At 30.8% G+C, this 19,721-nt stretch overlaps 1 protein-coding gene across 1 annotated transcript in view; it reads right to left on the bottom strand.

Annotated features, from left to right (window-relative positions):
* The window catches only part of kon (chondroitin sulfate proteoglycan 4-like protein), a 108,160-nt gene that overhangs the window by 51,895 nt on the left and 36,544 nt on the right, over positions 1-19,721 (bottom strand). Inside the window, exons 7-8 of the mRNA XM_075360205.1 lie at positions 12,638-12,886; positions 9,683-9,880 (exon numbers count right to left, since the gene is read on the bottom strand). Of these exons, the coding sequence (XP_075216320.1) occupies positions 9,683-9,880; positions 12,638-12,886 (447 nt within the window). The remainder of the gene's footprint in view (positions 1-9,682; positions 9,881-12,637; positions 12,887-19,721) is intronic.

Genomic DNA, 19,721 nt, shown 5'->3' on the forward strand with positions numbered 1-19,721 from the left:
TAAATATAAAAAAAAAAAGTTATTCTAATAATCATTCAAATCGCAACTGAGGAGAGGAAACAATGATTTAAATCTATTCTTTATTAATCTTTTTGGTTATTTTTTCAGATTAATTATGCTTTTGTTTATTCGTAAACATTTTTTGTTATGTCTTTTGTTTTTAGAATATTTATTGTTATTTTACTTTTTTCTATTATTGTTTTTATAAATTTTTTTTATGATTTTTTTTTTTTTTAGTTTTTGGTGTTTGTGATGGTGTTTTGGGTTTATGATTGCTGGTTTTTTTTATTCATAGGTCTAGAAGAAACTATTTAGATAGTTTGTCTTTATGTTAAAGTTTACTTATTTTTTCTTTGACTTTTTTTGTATTTTAAATAATTGTTTGTTTATGTGATTGTAAATTTTTTCTTTTTAACCCTTTTTATATTTTGGGTTTATTTCTAATTTTTTTATAATTGATAAGTTGTCTTAAATTTTTTATTGTTTAAGAATTTGTATCTGTATTGTTTTTATTCCTGTTTATTCTTTTTATTATGGTATATATGATTTATTCATTGAATCAAATTTTCAGCAACGATTTTCAGTAAATGTTTGGTATGGCATAATGGACAACCAATAATAGGTCCTTTTGTATTAGAACGTGTCTTGGGAAGAAATTACTGGAAATTTTTAATCAATGTTATTTCTTACAGTGCTTTAGAACTTCCTCACTGATGAAAAAAATTGAAATGTACTATCAACTTGATGGACATATTTCACGAATGAAGACAAACAATTGGTCAGTAAATTGGCCATCCAGATCACCTGATTTTATTCCCTTAGAATATTGTTTATGGGGATGGATGAAATGAGAGATATACAAGCAATAAGTAGACACACATGATGAGCTGATTGAGCACATTTTCAATGCTGCTGCCCTTATCCAATACGTGAAGTTGTCATTAGATTGGTGACAGAAAATGTAAGGAAAAGAATTGAAAGTGCATCGATGTCAATGGTGGAATTTTTAAACATTTATTGTAAAGTATAAACTGTAGTCAGTATTTTTTTTTTAAAACTAAATTAAAAGTATTTAAATTTTTCATAGGTCTAAATTTATTGTACTAAAAAGAGCTTTTCTTGATTTTTACAAATTCATTACATTTTTCAATTAAATTTTGTTTTTAATAATAAAAGTTGATTTTTTTTTATTTTTCATACACTTTATTACATCAATTTTCTTAGATTAAATTCTCTACAAGTTTTTGTAATAATAGTTACATATTTACTTGTCACTTAGCAAAGTTATTGCACTTCAAACCTAAAAAAATGTTTTTTGTCGCTAAATTTTTTGTTTTAATTTGATATCATTGCATATCATGAAAACTACAGGACATACAGTACTGGGACCTGAGAATACAGTAACTGGGAATAAAGTTTACACTTTATAAAATGCCTTAAACATGTCAGCATCAATGGGAACTGAAATCACGATGAAATTTTTCGCTAACCGTAACTTGATAACAAAGCATTTTTGGACATACATTTATATGAATGTTTTCCTATTTCAATCTATAGAATCAGTTCCCAATTATTTTCCTTCCTCCTGAATCACCCTGCATTTCTTCAAAATATATTTTTAAGATATTAATTTTTACATCTTAGAAATTGGAATAGAGGCAGTGGAATGTATTGTAATAAAAATCTTCTACTTATCTGCAAAGAGTACCAGTGATATTTTTACTTCATTTGCAAGTGCATGTAACAGTTTGAAAAATAATTGGGAATGAAAGTTATATCTTAAGAATTGATTTTATATTGTATTTTAAACAAAACTGTTTTCAATTTTATACTTAATGATTTTAATTACAAATATGTCAGAATGTGAAAACAAATACTCAAAACGACTCAATTGCAAAAATACTTTTTCTACAAATAGTAAAGAAATGTAAAGTATTCAGAAGCTTGCTAAAGAATTTGATTGCAATTATTGTTATGAACATTCTCAACAGTGAAAACAAAGGAAGTAGAAGAGAGTGTTTAAAAGGAATTGTTTTGCAAACACTTACAAGGTTTGATAAATTTCCCCAACAGTATTAAGTATAAATTTTTTGTTGTTATGTTGGTAACTTGTTCTTAATGTATTTACATTGGTAGCGATACTGGAAGCTTAGTTTATTGTGGCTGTTGAAAAGGTTATATGTGTTTTAGTATGGTTGGAGATTTTTAACTTGTGGAAAAATGGAACAAAAATTTTGCATTCAATTTTGCTTTAAGAATGGAATAAAGTGCAGTACTGCACTGACAATCTTGAATGTTGTTTTTGGCAATTCTTCTATGAATAAAACAAGCATATTTACAAGTGGTATAAACATTTCAAAGCAGACTGTAAAGACGTGAATATGACGAGTGCCTTGCGCATCTCAGCACTTCATCAAACGATGATGCTGACTTATCACTTGGCTTATGCCAAGCAAGTTTTTCTGATGTTTTAGGCATGAAACATGTAGCAGCAAAATTTGTTGAAAAATTGTTGAATTTCGAACAATGATCACAAATGAACAATGATCACAAGTTGCTGAAGCGAATGACGATCCAGAACTGCTCAATGGGTTATATTGGGTAAACATGGGTGTATTGGTGTATGTATTGGTGTATGGGTGTGTCGTAAACATGGGTGTATTGGTATGATGTTGAAACTAAGGCACAATAGTCCCAATGGATGTTTCCTGTAGAGCCAAGATTGGAAAAAGCTCGCCAAAACGAATTGGATGTGTGATCATAATGGAACACACAGTGATCAAGTTCTGATCACTATGTTCTTCAATTTCAACGACTATCAACGTGTATCATGAGTTCTTGCTACCAGGTTGTAAAGTCAATAAGGAGTATTACGTGAAAGTTCTACACCATTTGCGTGAAGCAATCTGAAGAAACTGCTGGATTTGTGATGAAATAATTCATGACAATTATACCACAATAATGCACCTGCTCGCACTTCATTGCTTGCTTGTATATTTTTGGCCAAAGAACAACACCATTATGATGCCTCAGTCTCCATATTCACCGGACATAGCCCTGTGACTTCTTCCTATTCCCCAAATTGAAAAGAAGTGTGAAAAGACTATGTTTTGCCAGCATTGAAGAGATAAAGACAGAATCGCTGAAGGAGCTTAGCCATACCAAAAATTGCATTCCAGAGATCCTTTGAAGATTGGAAAAAGCACTGGCACAAAAGTATTATATGTGAAGGAAAGAACTTTGAAGGTGACAAAATCAATATTGATGAATAAATAAAAATTTTTTTGACAAAAAACTAAAATTCAGTGTATTTTTTATCAATTCTCATATATATTATTAAAATGCAATATACTTAATGACCTTGGTTTCAAGTGAAGTATTAAATAAAGTACATTCTTTTTTTCAGGATAGTGGGATTTTAATTATTTATTTATTTAGTAAATTGTAGTTAAAAGTGAAATCATTATTATGATATAAGTATTATATAAAGATGAGTTTATATAAAGATGACTTCATTTTCTAATTATATAAACTTCAATTTATGCAATGCTTACTTTTTTAAATCTAGTTCATACTTCATGTTGACAGATTAGAGAATGGTTAACTTAGAATACGCCAAACAGTTAGCTATCCCAGTATGTATCTATTGCTAGCTTGACAGTGTGAGATTTCCTACAGGTCTTTCCTCACACTTCTTTTCTTATTTCCAATTTATTCCTTCTTCTGAATCTGGTTTCTCAGCTCTTTTAACTCTTTTTATAACAGTGTGACAAAAAAATGATGGAAAAAGTTTACTTAAAAGTAGATTTGAAAATGTTAAATTGAAATATTCAACATTTTGAAAATAAAACCAACTGGATATTGGTATGTTAAAGGATTTGATCATTGACTAAACAAGATGGAAAAGTTGACACAATAGAGCTAGATTCAAAAACCATTCTTTCCATCCTTTTGCAACGTTTACTTTTCTAGCATCACAGCTCTAGGACCTATGTTGTAAGAAGGAAAGTATGGTTGGTAATCAGTCAAAAAATGGAATATGGTTTTTTTAGCATTTCTAGACATTCCACATCCTAGGGACCCCAAAAAACAAAAAAAGGGTCATGTTTGTACATACTGTACGTAAGTATGTGTTCAAATTTAATAGCTTTTGATTCTACTAACCGATTTTGATGAAATTTGGCAGACTTGTGTATATGGGAGAATTTGTTGATAAAGGTTTGGACAATTATATCCACGAGGTAAGGTAGTTTCTTTGCAGTCAATTTCCTCAAAATTTTGCAAATGTAAGCCCACTTTATTTTAAGCTCAGTACATGTGTACATATTTGTCTTACCATTTAAAACAATTTTTTCCCCAAACTCTCCCCCTTCCTCAAAAATCAAAAAAGCTATTTTTTTTTTTATTGCATATTTTTTAATCAAATTTTATTTATGTCTTTGTAACCATAATACTAGTGTAAGTGGCAAAGAAAAAAAAAATACTTTGGGGACAATACTTATTTGGTCTAGCTTTGTCTTATTGTTACCACCGAAGGAGTACCATCTCATCATAAGATAAAACTGGATGGAAAATTTATGTTTATTTGCTGAACATAATTTTAATGCTTATCTAGTGTAATTATTTTTTATAACATAAGTAACACTCTCCTGAACAACTTCCAAAACTGAATTTATAATAACTGCTGTTAGCAGTTGATAAAAAAATTGTACATAATAAAATAAAATTAGAATGCATAAATAATGAAAACATACCTTTCTTATATTTACCGGAATATAAAACTGTAAAATTCTTGTTCAGAAAACAGTTTCAATAGATTCATGCATCTTGAATATGTACTCAGACATGCTGTCAACTACAAAAAAATCCATGCTTTAAAGAGAAAAAAATAACAATTATAATGATGTTAAAATGTATGCAAAGCAATTAATGAACATAACAATAAAACTTCTTGTAATAAAAAAAAAAAAATAAACAAAACAAAAAATATGTAGCTTTAGAAGAGAAAATATATAAATTAGCAACTTTAACTACGAGAAATTGTAATTGGAGAGTGATATTACTTTTTGTAACTTTACTATCACTTAGCAATCTAATTGTAAAGTTAAAACTGAATTAATCAGCAGTATTCTTTGTTTATAAAATAACATAAATACAAAAAAATAATTATATAAATATTGTGATTATATTTTTAAAAAATTTTTCACAATATATTTATTTTACATATGTACAAACAGAATGTACTAGATGATTTACAAACAATATGAATAAATATTAGAAGTAAACCATGATATTCAAGCAATTAATATTGCATGATATTAATAGAGTTAGTTAAGTCAGAACTAAAATATTCATAAAAATATTATAAGAAAAAAATGCAAGGTCTGACAGTAGCACAAATATCACAACATATTTAAATAATCTCACTGGAATTATAAAAAAAGGCATTACTATGAATAATAAAAAAAATAAATACAAAGGATTCTTATATACAATGGTAAATCAAATTTAAACAGTAATTTTGCTATTCTATGCAGCAAGCAGTTCCGAGCTGGCGGAGTGGGGTGATTAATGTTCAGTGTGTTAAAGAGGGGAACCAGCTTGTTTAGCTTCTCTGCTCTGTTCTGTCATCAGTATAGTTATGTGTTAGCAAGAGGTTCTGTCATCTATTGCACAATGTATAATTATAGTTTTTAACTAATAAAGGCGTTAAACCAGAGGAAATTTTAACTTGTTTAAAGGTACAGTTTGGAGGCACTACATAGTCCCACAAAAAAAAATATACATGAGTCAGTCAATTTAAGGGTGGGCAAGAAAGTGTATAAAAGACTTACTATTGCCAGCTGCTACAGTCAGCAAAAGCCGCCTACCCAAACAAAAGATGGGATATGCCCATCAGAGATGTTATCCTTCTCCATGACAACACCAGGCCATACACCGCGGTTTCGACAAGAGATAAATTGGAAAAAATGCACTGGGAAACCTTTAACTGTCCTCCTTATACTCCATATTTGTTCCCCCCTGTGACTATTTTTTGTTTGCACCTTTGAAAGAATTGTTTGGAGGGAAGCGATTTGAAAACAATGAAGACATCGAAGAGCGCATGCGCAGTTGGTTGACAACTTTTTATGAACAAGGAATATTCAAGGTTTCAAATCGTTAGCAAAAGTGTATAGAACACACAGGAGACTATATAGAGAATTGATTAATATTAATCAATAAATTTACAAAAAAATTACAGTCTATATTTAATTCACCCTCATAGTTTGTTACTGGGTTTCAGAAACAAAAAATATTTTTCATTTTAAACCTTACAAATTTTCTTTCAGTTTTAAATTCTCAAAAGTAATTGATTTGAGCTTGTTTCAGGTCCCTTAAACTAAAACTATCACATTTTAGTTGGCCCTTTGATTTTTCTTAAGGTAAATGTATAAAAAAAACAAAAAAAAACATGGGAATGATTTTTTTCATTTTTCAATACTTTTGTAAATATTTGAGTAAAATATTATAAAGTGTATTTTAGAAGAGAATTACTAAGTAAATCATGTTCTAGTGTCCATGGTGATTAGTGGAAAAAAACTTGTGCTAAAAAAAAAAAAAATTTGGCTTAGTTTTTCATTAAAAAAGCTATCACTCTTATAAAACCAACAATTAAAGTTTTGTTATACAGATATTTCATCTAACCCTTTAATTGTTTAAATCAACTATAGTTGATCTGATAATATTTCTCCTAGCCCATTTTGTTCCATAGCATAAAATTTCATTTTGCTTCATAGCCTTTGCTGACTCTAGAACCAAAGAAATTAAAGTTTACAAAATGCCAGACTTTATTATTACATCCAAAAGATCCTTCTTTGAATAATTTAAATATTTATTGAGCGATGATGAATGCCAGCTGATCAAGATGGAAAACTTTAGCTCTTGCTTAAATAAAAAATTGCTATTATTATTACTGTGTACTTCAAATTTAAAGTCTTTTATAAAAAAAATACTCATCATATCCACTGTTTACAGCTTGCTATGTTATACAAGTACCTGAACTAAAGAGTAACAACTTACTCTTTAGTAAAAAAAAAATTTAATTTATCACCTACTTTACTATAAAATAAATAAATACATATAACGTATAAGTTTTAGTACAATTTAACTTTAACTTTTATCTATTTTCCCTTCAGTTTCATAAACACAATTAAGTAGTTATTGTCAGGTCTTTATGAATTTAATAATTCTGTATCCATATGAGAATTTATAGAAACTAATGGAAATATTATTAAAAATAAATACACAAATCATGGCTACAATTTTTCAAATATTTATTTTACAAAGATATTTACTGTAGTTTATTTGTAACCATAAAAAATATACAGATTATAGCAGCTAAATGATGCAAAGAATATATGTACAAAGAAAAATAAAATTTGAATGAGGTTTGAAAAAAAACACTCATAACAGCAAACAGCACACAAGCAGATGAACAGTAAATAACATGCAATAAATATTAACAAATAAAACTTTGTTCAATAACTTTAAAATATTTTTTTTTTAAAAAAGCCTAACAACAAAAAATCTTTATTACCTATTTAAAATTAAAAGTTAATGTAAAAATTAAAAGTTCTGTTTTTAAATGTAAACAGATTTAGGTTAGAACAGTTACTGGAGAGAAAAAAGGTAATCATAAGTAATTATTATATTACTGTAAAACAAAAATACATTCAGTGAATTGATATTCATTTGTAATAAACTACATACTACATGCTGGGTAGCAGATTTATAGAGTAAGTGAGTAAGAAGGATGAACATTAAGATGAGTATTGAATGTCACGGACTCAACTATGGAGAAATTAAATTTAACAACATAGGAGATGAATTAAAAATTACAAAATGCGACAGAAAAATTAAAATGATAAATAAAAAATTAATGATCTAAGGTTTACTAATTTAGGTTTATTAATGATCAGATATGACCTAGAAAATATGGATCTCTTCACGGAATTCAAAGTGCTAATTTTTTTTTTAGCTAAGATTATACTACTAATACAATGTACAAGCTTAGGGGCCTAACTGTGACAAAAATTTGACAGAGGCCAAAACTACAGTTTTTTTAGGTTTTAGTAACTGTTATAATTATTCAAAAACTACGCCTGGGAGCTAGAGACCACAAATCTAGTAAACCCCCTCTTACATTTTGTGATCTAGTGGATAAGGATTGCTTGAGGAGGCTCTATTTTCCACAACTTGACACGAACCAATCTGGATGAATGAATTTATTATATCTACTGGGATGATATCCTTTATTTTTTCATTAGTCCTAGAGAATCCAGAATCCATCACTATAAATAACCTCGATAACTAGATAACCTCGAGTGGAAGAGTTATATCTTCAAGCCTAATTTTCAGGGATAGTGGACATTTCTAACATGGCTAGAAATAGTCGAGCATTCATTCAAAATAAAGAAATGAACAGATTAGAATGTATTCTTTGGGAGAACACAGTAAGCCTTATGGGTAAAATGTTTTTTCCTACCTCCTTCTTTATATAACAATAATTTAAGTTAAATTTGAAACATTTTCTTAATTAGGAAACATAATTAAATAGGACAGATTTATAAGGGCAATATCAAATATTAGAACAAGTAAGGAAAGAAAGGATTCATGTTGTAAAGATTTTCACAAGCAACAAAAATAGTGAGGCAATAGAAATTTTTTTAAATATTTATGTGAAATGTTATATGCCTTAGCACCAAAATATGGACCACAGGAATGCCACATTGAAAAAAGCATTTAAAATGTGGTAATACAGTGAAACTACAAAAATTAGATGCATTAATTAAGTTGGAAATTGATGTCTTAAATAGAAAGATAATTTGCAAAGTAAAGAAATCCAAAACAGAATCTTCTAAAATACAGAGAATCTTCAAACAGTTGAAGATATTATTAGCAATGTATTGATTTAGTTCATTAAATAAAAGGAAATCTATAGAGTAAAAAATCTAAGGTAAGAAACCAAGAAAATTAGAACAGAAAGTAGATAATTGGTTGGAAGTGCTAAATGTTATTACATTAGAAAAGAAATAAATATTCTAAAAAAAAGACCATGAATACTTTTCCTGAATAATTACAAGTAAAATGGAAGAAATGGACAAAGTAATTTTCAATATCATAAGATGAGGGGAATCAACTATTGTGTAATATGCTGAGGTGAAAAGGAGTAAATGTTTATAAAGTAGTAAAAGTGGTAACACTTTTCATAAATAATCTATGATCCACTACTGCCATTCACAGCTAATAACAAGTGATTACATTATATGCAGACAAATGAAGCACTGTCAAATGCTGATCTCTGTAGCAGAGTGGTAGCATTTTTTCTTTCATCTGCCAAATTCTGGGTTTCAACCCAGTTAGGCAAGGGATTTTTCACATGCTACAAAGTTTATCATCTTAATTTCAATAAAAGGGTGCTGAATTTAGGGATTAGGTTTTAGTTATGGGGAAATAAAACAATGCATTACTATAAAGAATAACAATCAAATTCTACTATTCAGTAATCAAAATTTGAATAAATAAAATTAATTCAAACAATAGAAATATTAGTTTATAATGTCTAGCCATTTCTACAATAAGTACACATAATATGTCTTACAATATTCTAAGATGAAAACAACACAAAACAGAATATTCTAACCTGAGCTAGTCGTAATACTTTACTAGCCGGGGTCAACAAAACAGGCGGATCATTGATTGGTTCAATTTCAACATGAAGCATTAATCTATGACGACCTTGAAGGTAACCTGGTAATACAAAACCAGAACCGGGAGCTAACTCTAATTCCAGTTCAATACTGTCAGCAATACTTTCTGAGCCATCATGGACATACCTTACCTACAAAGAAATAAATTAAAACAATAATAATGTTAAACTTTTTAAAAATAAGTCCTCAATCAATATGTTAGTTTTAAACAGATTACAATTTCTGGATTGTTAAGAAACAGTAAAATGGATTACACTAATTCAACGTTGGTAATCTCTGAATACATGTTTATAATTCACAGACATGTCGACAGAATTAATATTATCATTTAAATATTTATAAAAAATAATTTTTTCATATACTCCAAAACTTTTTCTTCCTTGTTTAGTACTTTCACAGAGCTCTCTGCTTCATCAGAGAATTTTGTGGAAATTAAATCAATAACATAATTAAAACATCAAAATATTGAAAAATATCGTAAAGATATTTTCCATATTATTTTCCATATTAATTTCTTAGTCAATGATATAAAATGAACTATCATGTTGTCATTACAATCTTTGACAGAGAAGAGAACAATGCCAGATTTGATTTGCCAAAGTGCTTTATCATTCAATCAAAAGTACTTTATCATTCAATCACTGACAAATCTGTTACCTCACAATTTCCAATTTATAATTCACAAGCATAAATTTGAAGTAATTTAAAGAGAGGGAAAAATTTGTCAGTATACAACAGGATTCATTGTCAATTTCAAACACATATAATTTTTTTTAATTTATGCACGGGTTGTCTGAAAAGTTTTGAGTCAATATAGAAAGACGTATTTTTTCTGTCAAAAATTGTTTTATTTTTCAGCAAAGTCTCCTTTCAAGTTGATAACTTTTTCCAGTGATGGTCTAACCTCTTTAACCCTTCCAAATAGTAGCTGGCATCTTTCTCTGTAAAATAGGCATTTACATATGCGATAATCTCCTTGTCTGATGAGAATCGCTTATCTCCGAGCGAATCTTTAAGGTTAGGAAACAAGAAAAAGTTGCTTGGGTCCAGATCTGATGAATACGGTGAGTGGTCAACCAATTCAAAGTACAATTCATGAATTTCAGCCATGGTGACCATTAAAGAATGAGCAAGTGCACTTTCCTGATGGAAAAGCACTTTCTTCTTCTTCTTCTTCTTCAAATGTGGTCATTTTTTGCAATTTCTACCTTCAGCTTGTCAAGAAATTATATGTAATATGGTCCTGTTATTGTTTTACCTTTATGAATATAATTGATAAACAAAATTCTGTTACTAACCCAAAAAATAGTCGCTATTACCTTCCCAACCGATGGGACCGTCTTTACCCTTTTTGGAGCAAGTTTACCCTTTGCAGTCCACTGTTTTGACTGTTGTTTTGTCTTAGGAGTGTAGTGGTGGATCCACGTTTCATCTACAGTTATGAATCAATGCAAAAAAAAAATTACTCAATTTGCTTAAACTGCTCTAGCAGGCCTTGGAAATGTTCATTCGAATGCGTTTTTGTTCCAAAGTGAGCAAATGCACATGGATAGCTTACGCATATCCAATTCTTCAGTAAACATATGACAAACAAGATTCTCTTGATATGCCAACAGCCTCTGCTATATCTCTATTCTTAATTCATCGGTTGTCCAGTACCATATGGTGATCTTTTTCGATGATATCGGTGGTGGTTGCAGTTTTTGGCCATCCCAAATGCTCATCGTCAACCAAGCTGGTATGACCATGTTTAAATTCAGCTGCCCACTGCCCATCTTTTCATGGTAGCAAATGATAAGACAGAGTATCCTTAAACAGCATCCAACTTTGTTTTAATCTGCGTAATCGTATTGCCTTTCTAATGCAAGTATTTAATCACAGCATGTTACTTGATTTTTACCATTTTCACAAAAAAAAATCTTACAATGACTTCTTCCAATGATTATCAAACAACTGAGAGTCCAAAATGGTTGAAATTTTAGTGAGTACTTTTCAACGCATGTGCGAATACATTCCCTTACTTTTGTTAACAAGTGCTGCCATCTTCATGTTGAGGCTCAAAACGTTTCATAGAAACCTCGTATATAAAATGCTTTATACAAAAATATTTCACACAAACTCTTTATTTTCAAAAAATTTAATTAGAGCAACAAAGCTCCCCAACATAATGGGGTTTTTAAAATAACTTTTAAATTATCTTGGTTCATTTCAATGAGATTGAAGCCTTCATCAACACTAACATCGTTTCTTTCAAAAGTCTAGGCAGCCAAGTAAGGTAAACTAGAACATAACATCAGTAGAGGGTAAAATTCTCTATTAATGAGACCATAAAAATTAGTGAAGCAACAATTGAAGAATGCAACCGGAAAGATTTTTGGTGGAGCATATAGAGATAAGACAGTTGCAGTAGTTTAGCCACATAGAGATACGCATATATTGTATATATTATAGAAAATGATAAAGAGAGGTAACAAAGCTATATTTATAAAATAAAAATGGATACAGATAAAAAGAGGTGAAGTGAAAACCTTTGAATAAGTATGAAACAGATTCAGCTATGTGGAAGAGATTTGCTGATGATGCACAGGTTGACTGAAAAAAAGTTATGATTTTAGTATGAACTGATCTGTCATTTTCTTAAATTAATGGCAGAATCATAAAGAAAAATGTAATACTCAAAATCTGGATGATTTTTTCTGAAAATAAAATATCAACCACTTTTCCAGATTATCCAGCAAAATCAGAATAGATATGTAACTGGGTTCATAACTGCATATAATCTAATTAAACTATTGTAAATTAACCAACCACCTTTACATAACATTTTATTACAATAAATTTATTGCCAAATCCCACAAACCTTTAACATTAAAGATATTAAATTTTACCTTGTCCTTTGAAAGATCAAGCAATGTAAATATCTGATTTGAATTTCCTCTTTCCCAAACTTCAACAGCTAATCGCCCGTGCTTTGGAGAATCAACAGAATAAAACAGAACTCCAGAATCTCTTACACCATATTTAGCATAATCTAGAATAACATTTATATGTGATGGTGTTATTAATGCATTTTCATTTTCTGATACGTGTAAAGGTGTGATTTCTACTAGTTCCAGTAGAGATGCTTTTGAGAATACCTGAAAAAAAATTAAAGCTTTAAAGCATTAATTTGTGCTTATATAAACAAGTGTAAATTATTTATTTGTTATTAAATTATTTGTTTCATAAGTAAATGTTGCAATTCCACTCATTTGTAAAATCATCTACTGTCCATGTTCTATGATATAATTTTATTAAGTTGCATTTTGTTTAAAAATATTAAAAAAATAAATCAAATACAGATAAACATATGATACTGTCTAGCTTTCTATTACTTAATAAATGACTGAAATACTACAAAATATTATTCAATAAAAATGACAAGATTAAACAATAGGCTACTTGAAACAAAGTATTAGCTATTTGATAAAAATATAGTTAGGAAATTTTAAAATTTTCACACAATATAGTTAAACAAGGAATGAAAAGAAATAACAATGTGTAGAATAAAAGACCTACAGCCCATAATATATGTTCTACAATACTGTACTTTCTTAACTTACATAAATTTTTTCTCTGCTGCCCATTTCAGAGGCTAAAAGTATTAACTTTATCTTTCACTTTTCCTACTATCATTAGAATAATGTTCAGAAGTTATACTTGTTCTAGAACAAAGGAATAAAATTTGTCACTATCAACCATTCACATAATATTTACCTATTGTACCCATGCTCTGTGTATATATATGTATAAATACAGTGAAACTTTCTGTAATGGACACTTCCCAGTAATGAACTCCTCTTAATACGAGGCACTTCTACATTCCCTGGCAGTTTTATAGTAGTATTAATGCATAAAGTACTTCCCAATAATGGATGCAGACAATGAAATTACCTATAAAAATTGTTCAATCAGTTCTGAAAAACAGACAGTAGGGATAGAAATTGAAATTTTCCTAGTTTTATTTTATACTCAGTGTGACTAATTTATCTGTTGTGAACTGCATCACTTCTACCTGGATACTGATGTTATGATTTCAATCAATTCATCATCCAGTATGATTTGCCATCAATTGCTATGCAAATTTATACTGTATATTGAACACATGTACTATTTTTGTGACAGAATAGTACTGCATTTTTACTGTAGAACATTTTCTATATATATGTTTACTTATTGTATGTTAATGTTTGTATATTACGAGGGAACGTCTATTATTACCCGCAATGTAGTTAAAAATTTTATTGCAATAGAAATAGGAAACTTACATGTACATCATTTTTCAACATAGTCCCCTTGCATTTCAACGCACTTGGTCCATCGTTGCACAAGCTTCCTGATGCCCTCATAAAAGAAGGTTTTCAGTTGAGCTGCGAGCCAGGAATGAACCACTTCTTTCACTGTTTCGTCCAAGGTAAATCGATGGCCCCTTAATGCCTCTTTGAGTGGACGAAACAAGTGGTAGTCAGAAGGGGAAGATCAGGACTATATGGAGGATGAGCCAGTACTTCAAAGTTAAGTTTCTGGGGCGTTTCGGCAATGTGGGCAGCAGTAAGTGGATGGGCATTGTCATGCAACAACACAACATCTTTCGACAGCAGTCTCAGCATTTGCTTCGAATTGCAGGCTTCAGCTTGGCAATAAACATCTCACTGTTACGCGCAGTGTTAATTGTTGTGCCCCTTTCCTCATAATGTTTACTCTGTAATTTTACGAGGGTACCGTTTACTCTCCATCTCGTAATGATGGATCCATGTTTCATCACCAGTGATGATTCTGTCTGTTCGTTACCATAGCGATCCAAATGTTCTTGGCACATATCCAAGCATGTTTGTTTATGCAACTGTGCGAGTTGTTTTGAGACCCATCTTGGACAGACTTTATGAAACCCAAGTCTGTTGTGGATGATTTCATAGGCAGAACTGTGGCTAATTTGCAGAAGATGTGCCATTTCATCAATAGTTACTCGTCTGTCTAAGAAAATCATGTCACGTGCAAGCTCAATGTATTCCTCATTTGTGGCGGTGAACAGTCGCCCGGCTCCTTCGTTTGTGCATAACACTTGTGCGACCATTTTTTAATTTTTCAATCCATTCGTAGACACTCCATTGTGGCAACACACTGTTCTTGTACTGTACAGAAAGTCTTCGATTGAATTGAATTTCAGCCCCTGATACACCTTCCGACCACAAAAAACGGATCACTGAATGTTGCTCTTTTTTGGTGCAAACAGAAAGCGGAGCAACCATGGTTAACAATAGAGCAGTGATAATGGAACTAACCTAACAACATCAAACCTGCACAGACATAATAACAATTAAACCACGCATGCATCATTTATGCAACACGACAGTACTACCAACATAAACAAAAATATAACTAAATTGCAGATAATTGACTTACCCTCATATATAAAAAATCGTTATAACAATTGTTATGGCAACTTAAAATCTCTCAAAAATGTAAATGCTTGACATTAAGAGAAAAAGTAGCAGTTATAAATGTCTACAAAAAATAAATTCAGTATGCATGATAGGACAATATATTTTGATGTCGGAAAAACTCAAACAAGCAACATCTTAAAAAGCAAACTTCATATCCTAAAGTCATGGACTGAAAATGACAAGCAGTTAAGCAAATATGCATTTCCTGAAACACTAAGCCTAGTGGTTAACAATTTAACTTATGAGTGGTTTTGCAGAACTTGTGCTTAATAATATTCTGGTCTCTGGTATTTTGATATGTAAGAAAGCCTTAGAAATAGCTAAGAACTTAGTTATGATGAGTTTAAAGCATCAGGAGGTTGGTTAGATGTAACGTTTCATCCAAATTAAATGTAATGTTTTATTTTAAAATGTTTATGATCAAGCACCGATTGTAGATGATTGGAAAAGTTAAATGAAATATGCATGAGTAATAATTAAAGAAATATTTTTGATTGTGATGAGACTTCTCTTTTTCCTCGGCTTTGTCCAGTAAAACATTATGTTTGAAAGAGGAAGAAAGTGTAGGGGGAAGATATCGAAAGGAAGACTGACTGTTACATCAGCTGTGAATATGTCAAGTGAATTTGAAAAACCATTGACAATCGGAAAAGCTGCAAAGGCACAATGTTTTAATGGCGTGAATATAAATTCATTAGAAATTGAATGGCATTCAAATAAAAAAAAAAACTTGGATAACTAGGGACATAATGATAGACTAGTTGTTAAGTTATGATCTTAGACTTAGAATGGGAAGGCAAAATAAGAATGTTATACCTATTCTTCAGGAACAGTATGTTAACAAAAATCGCATCCTAATGTTAACTTAGAAAAAAGTAAAATGAATATTTCTTCCCCAAATACTGCTGTAGTATGTCAACCACATGATCAGGGGATCACTCAGAACTTTAAAATTCAGTTCAGAAAAAATGTGTTATGGTACTTATTGTCAACAATGAATGAAGTTATAAATGCTGATAGCATTCTAAAAGCTTAAGTGTCTTGGATGCAGTTATATGGATTTGTATGGGTATAAAGCAGGTTACTACTATGATAGTGAGGAATTGTTTTGTAAAAGCTGGTATTAAATCTTCACAAAATAACTTCAATTCTAACATTGGAAATCTTACTGAACCAAATGAAAATTCTATGGAACAGAGAGAGTTACAAGAACTTACTGAACCATTTGGAATCTAAAAGAGAGTTGCTGAACATTGATGGTGCATTCAACACAGAGAATGTATTTGTTCAATTGAAAAGACTCAGAATTGATAATTTTCAAAACAAATAACTCTGACAATGATGAACCCAGATTTACCATCACAAGTAAGAAAGCAACAGAAGAGGTTAGAAAATTAAAGTAATAATTCTTACAAAAAGCTATTGCCAGAAGACATTATTTTAATGCAATAAATGCAGTCGTTTATTGAAAAAAAATATGTACCAGGACTTTCTTTTTTCCTAGGAAGGTAGACCAGCTAATGCATTGCACACCCTCAGAAGTTGTCTTTGCCTCTAACCTACCGAGACCCCGTGGGGAACGGCATAACTGGGTCCTGCAGGGGTAGTTCACCCAGTAGACTGAGACTGGGTCTTTTATATGCCTGCCTCTAACCATAACCCCTCTCTAGAGAGAGATCATATGTACCAGGACTTAGTTCAAGTTAAAAGAGAAATGTTTTAAACCATCTACATATAAATAAATTGTATATATCCATATTTGATTTTTACAATATTTTTTGTACACGTGTCTTAATTAATATTATTGTATACTGTAGCTTCTTTGATTAACGTTTTTGTAGCTTACATTATTTTTTTATTCCATTTTGGAATAGTACAGTAATTTTATTCTCTTTTTACATTGGTCTAATACAGTAGTACAGTATTTTATTTTTTAAATAAAACCATAATCAGTGTTTTATTTTCAGAAAAAAATGCAAAAACTTGAATTTTTACAAAGTCGTTTTAATTATCAGCTAATTTTTAAAAATTCTAGTTTACATTAAATAAACGAAAGTAATGAAATGTAGTAGAAATAATGTAGAGGGACCATTGAATATAAAAATAGGAAGAGAAAAGATTATGGAGGTAGAAGAATTTAGGAATTACTAAAGATAGATGAAGCAGGAGCAATATAAAATGGCAAATAAACAAGTGAAATAAGCTTTCAGTGAGAAATATAATTTGCTTACATCAAAGATTAATTTAAACATCAGGAAATTTTTCAAAGTATATGTTTTGAGCATACCTTTATACAGAAGTAAAACTTAGACAATCAGAGTACCTGAGAAGAAAAGATTATAAATTTTTGAAATGTGGTGCATAGGAGAATGTTAAAAGTCAGATGGGTGGATAAAGTGACAAATGAAGAGGTGTTGCGGTAAACTGATGAAGAAAGAAGCATTTGGAAAAATAAAGTTAAAAGGATGAGATAGGCATATAGTGCCACATATTAAGGCATCCTGGAATAGTCACTTTGATATTGGAGGGACAGGTGATGGGAAAAATTGTGCAGGCAGACGATGTTTGGAATATGCAAAACAAATTGTTAGGATGTAGGGGGTATACCGAAATGAAACGACTGGACTATATAGGGAATCTTGGAGAGCTGCATCAAACCAGTCAAATGACTGAAGATAAAAAAAAAAAAACATGAAATAAATACACAATAGAGCGTATGTTTAGGATCAGATTTTTTTAACTTCTCTACAAAATAACAACTTTAACAAAAGTCAGATCGAGCCTCCACAAGGTGGACCTGGATATATCTGTAACAAATAGGAAATTTGTTGTCTGGTGAACTGAATCTAAACAAAGTTCACAACTTCCTCTATTATAAACTCATACCCCACTATCACCTCACTAGACTTTGGACCTTTCTTTTTTATGTTTAGCCTCTGGAACCTCCATAAGGTATTAATTACTTCAAAGGATGAATGAGGATGATATGTATGAATGTAAAGTGTAGTTTTGTACAGTCAGGTTGACCATTCCTAACCCACCGGGTTGGTCTAGTGGTTAACGCGTCTTCCCAAATCAGCTGATTTGGAAGTCGAGAGTTACAGCGTTCAAGTCCTAGTAAAGCCAGTTATTTTTACACGGATTTGAATACTAGATCGTGGATACCGGTGTTCTTTGGTGGTTGGGTTTCAATTAACCACACATCTCAGGAATGGTCGAACTGAGAATGTACAAGACTACACTTCATTTACACTCATACATATCATCCTCATTCATCCTCTGAAGAATTATCTAAACGGTAGTTACCGGAGGCTAAACAGGAAAAAGAAAAAGGTTGACCATTCCTGAGATGTGTAGTTAATTGAAACCCAACACCAAAGAGCACCAATATTTGAGACCTAGTCCTAATAGGGTGACAGTCAACCATGAAAGGTCTTTAAATAAATATTCCACTGGCTGAACTAAGCCACATCACAGTTCAGAGAAGGTAGCACTTGAATATGGTTGGCTGCCACTTAGAAAATAACATGCGATCGGAAGCACTGGAATACCCTGACACTGCACACACAAACAAGGACAATACAAAATCAAACTAAAGCAAATTACCTACATTTCCCCACACAATGTAAACTCACTCATGCTTGTTGGTAAACTATAAATAGTAACTGACCTAATGGATCAACACAAAATTCTCATCACAGATGCAGGAAATAAGAAAAAACAACAATGACACCATGGAATCTTGAGGATATGTTCCATAAAAGTATAAGAGTGATGAAAAGTGTCCCATAGTTTGAAACACACTTTTTTTGATCAGCCTCAAGATAATAAGCTCCATACAAGAATTCAAGTCACAATCCCCAAGAATCTCAACACTCACTCTAAAAGCATTTAATAAAAAATACAGCATAATAAATAAATCTCCAAAACACTGTAAAGAAACATAAAAGTTCTGGGACCTACTTGACCAGACCATAAATAACATCCCCAAAAATAACATTAAACAATTAGTTGGAGATTTCAATGATCAAATATGCAGAGAAAGACGATAGTGCAACATCATCAGAAAATGGCCTGTCCAAAAGAGAACAAATGAAAATGGACATTGATCTCTGCAGAAACCAAAACCTAGTCTCAAAATCCACATATTCAAACAGGAAACCTCAAAAATTCAAAATCTGGAAACATCCCGGCTGTACTAAAGGAGAATGGCAACATTATCATATCTTCATGGACAAACACCACAAAGAAATCTACAACATACAAGTCCTCTGAGGAGAAGATACAGGCTCAGATCACTATGTAGTTAATATTAAAATTAAATTTATTCCCCATAGAAAGCAAAACCAAGCCCCTAAAACTAAAAGAAAAGTAGACCCTACCTGACTAATCAAGAATGAAAATTACCAAAAAGCAACTGAAAAAATAACAATCATGGATAAACGTAAAGACCTAGTCAACAACCTAAAACAAATTGTAGAAGAATTGA

The sequence above is a fragment of the Lycorma delicatula genome, chromosome 3, assembly GCF_047948215.1.
Source record: "Lycorma delicatula isolate Av1 chromosome 3, ASM4794821v1, whole genome shotgun sequence".
NCBI lineage: Eukaryota > Metazoa > Arthropoda > Insecta > Hemiptera > Fulgoridae > Lycorma > Lycorma delicatula.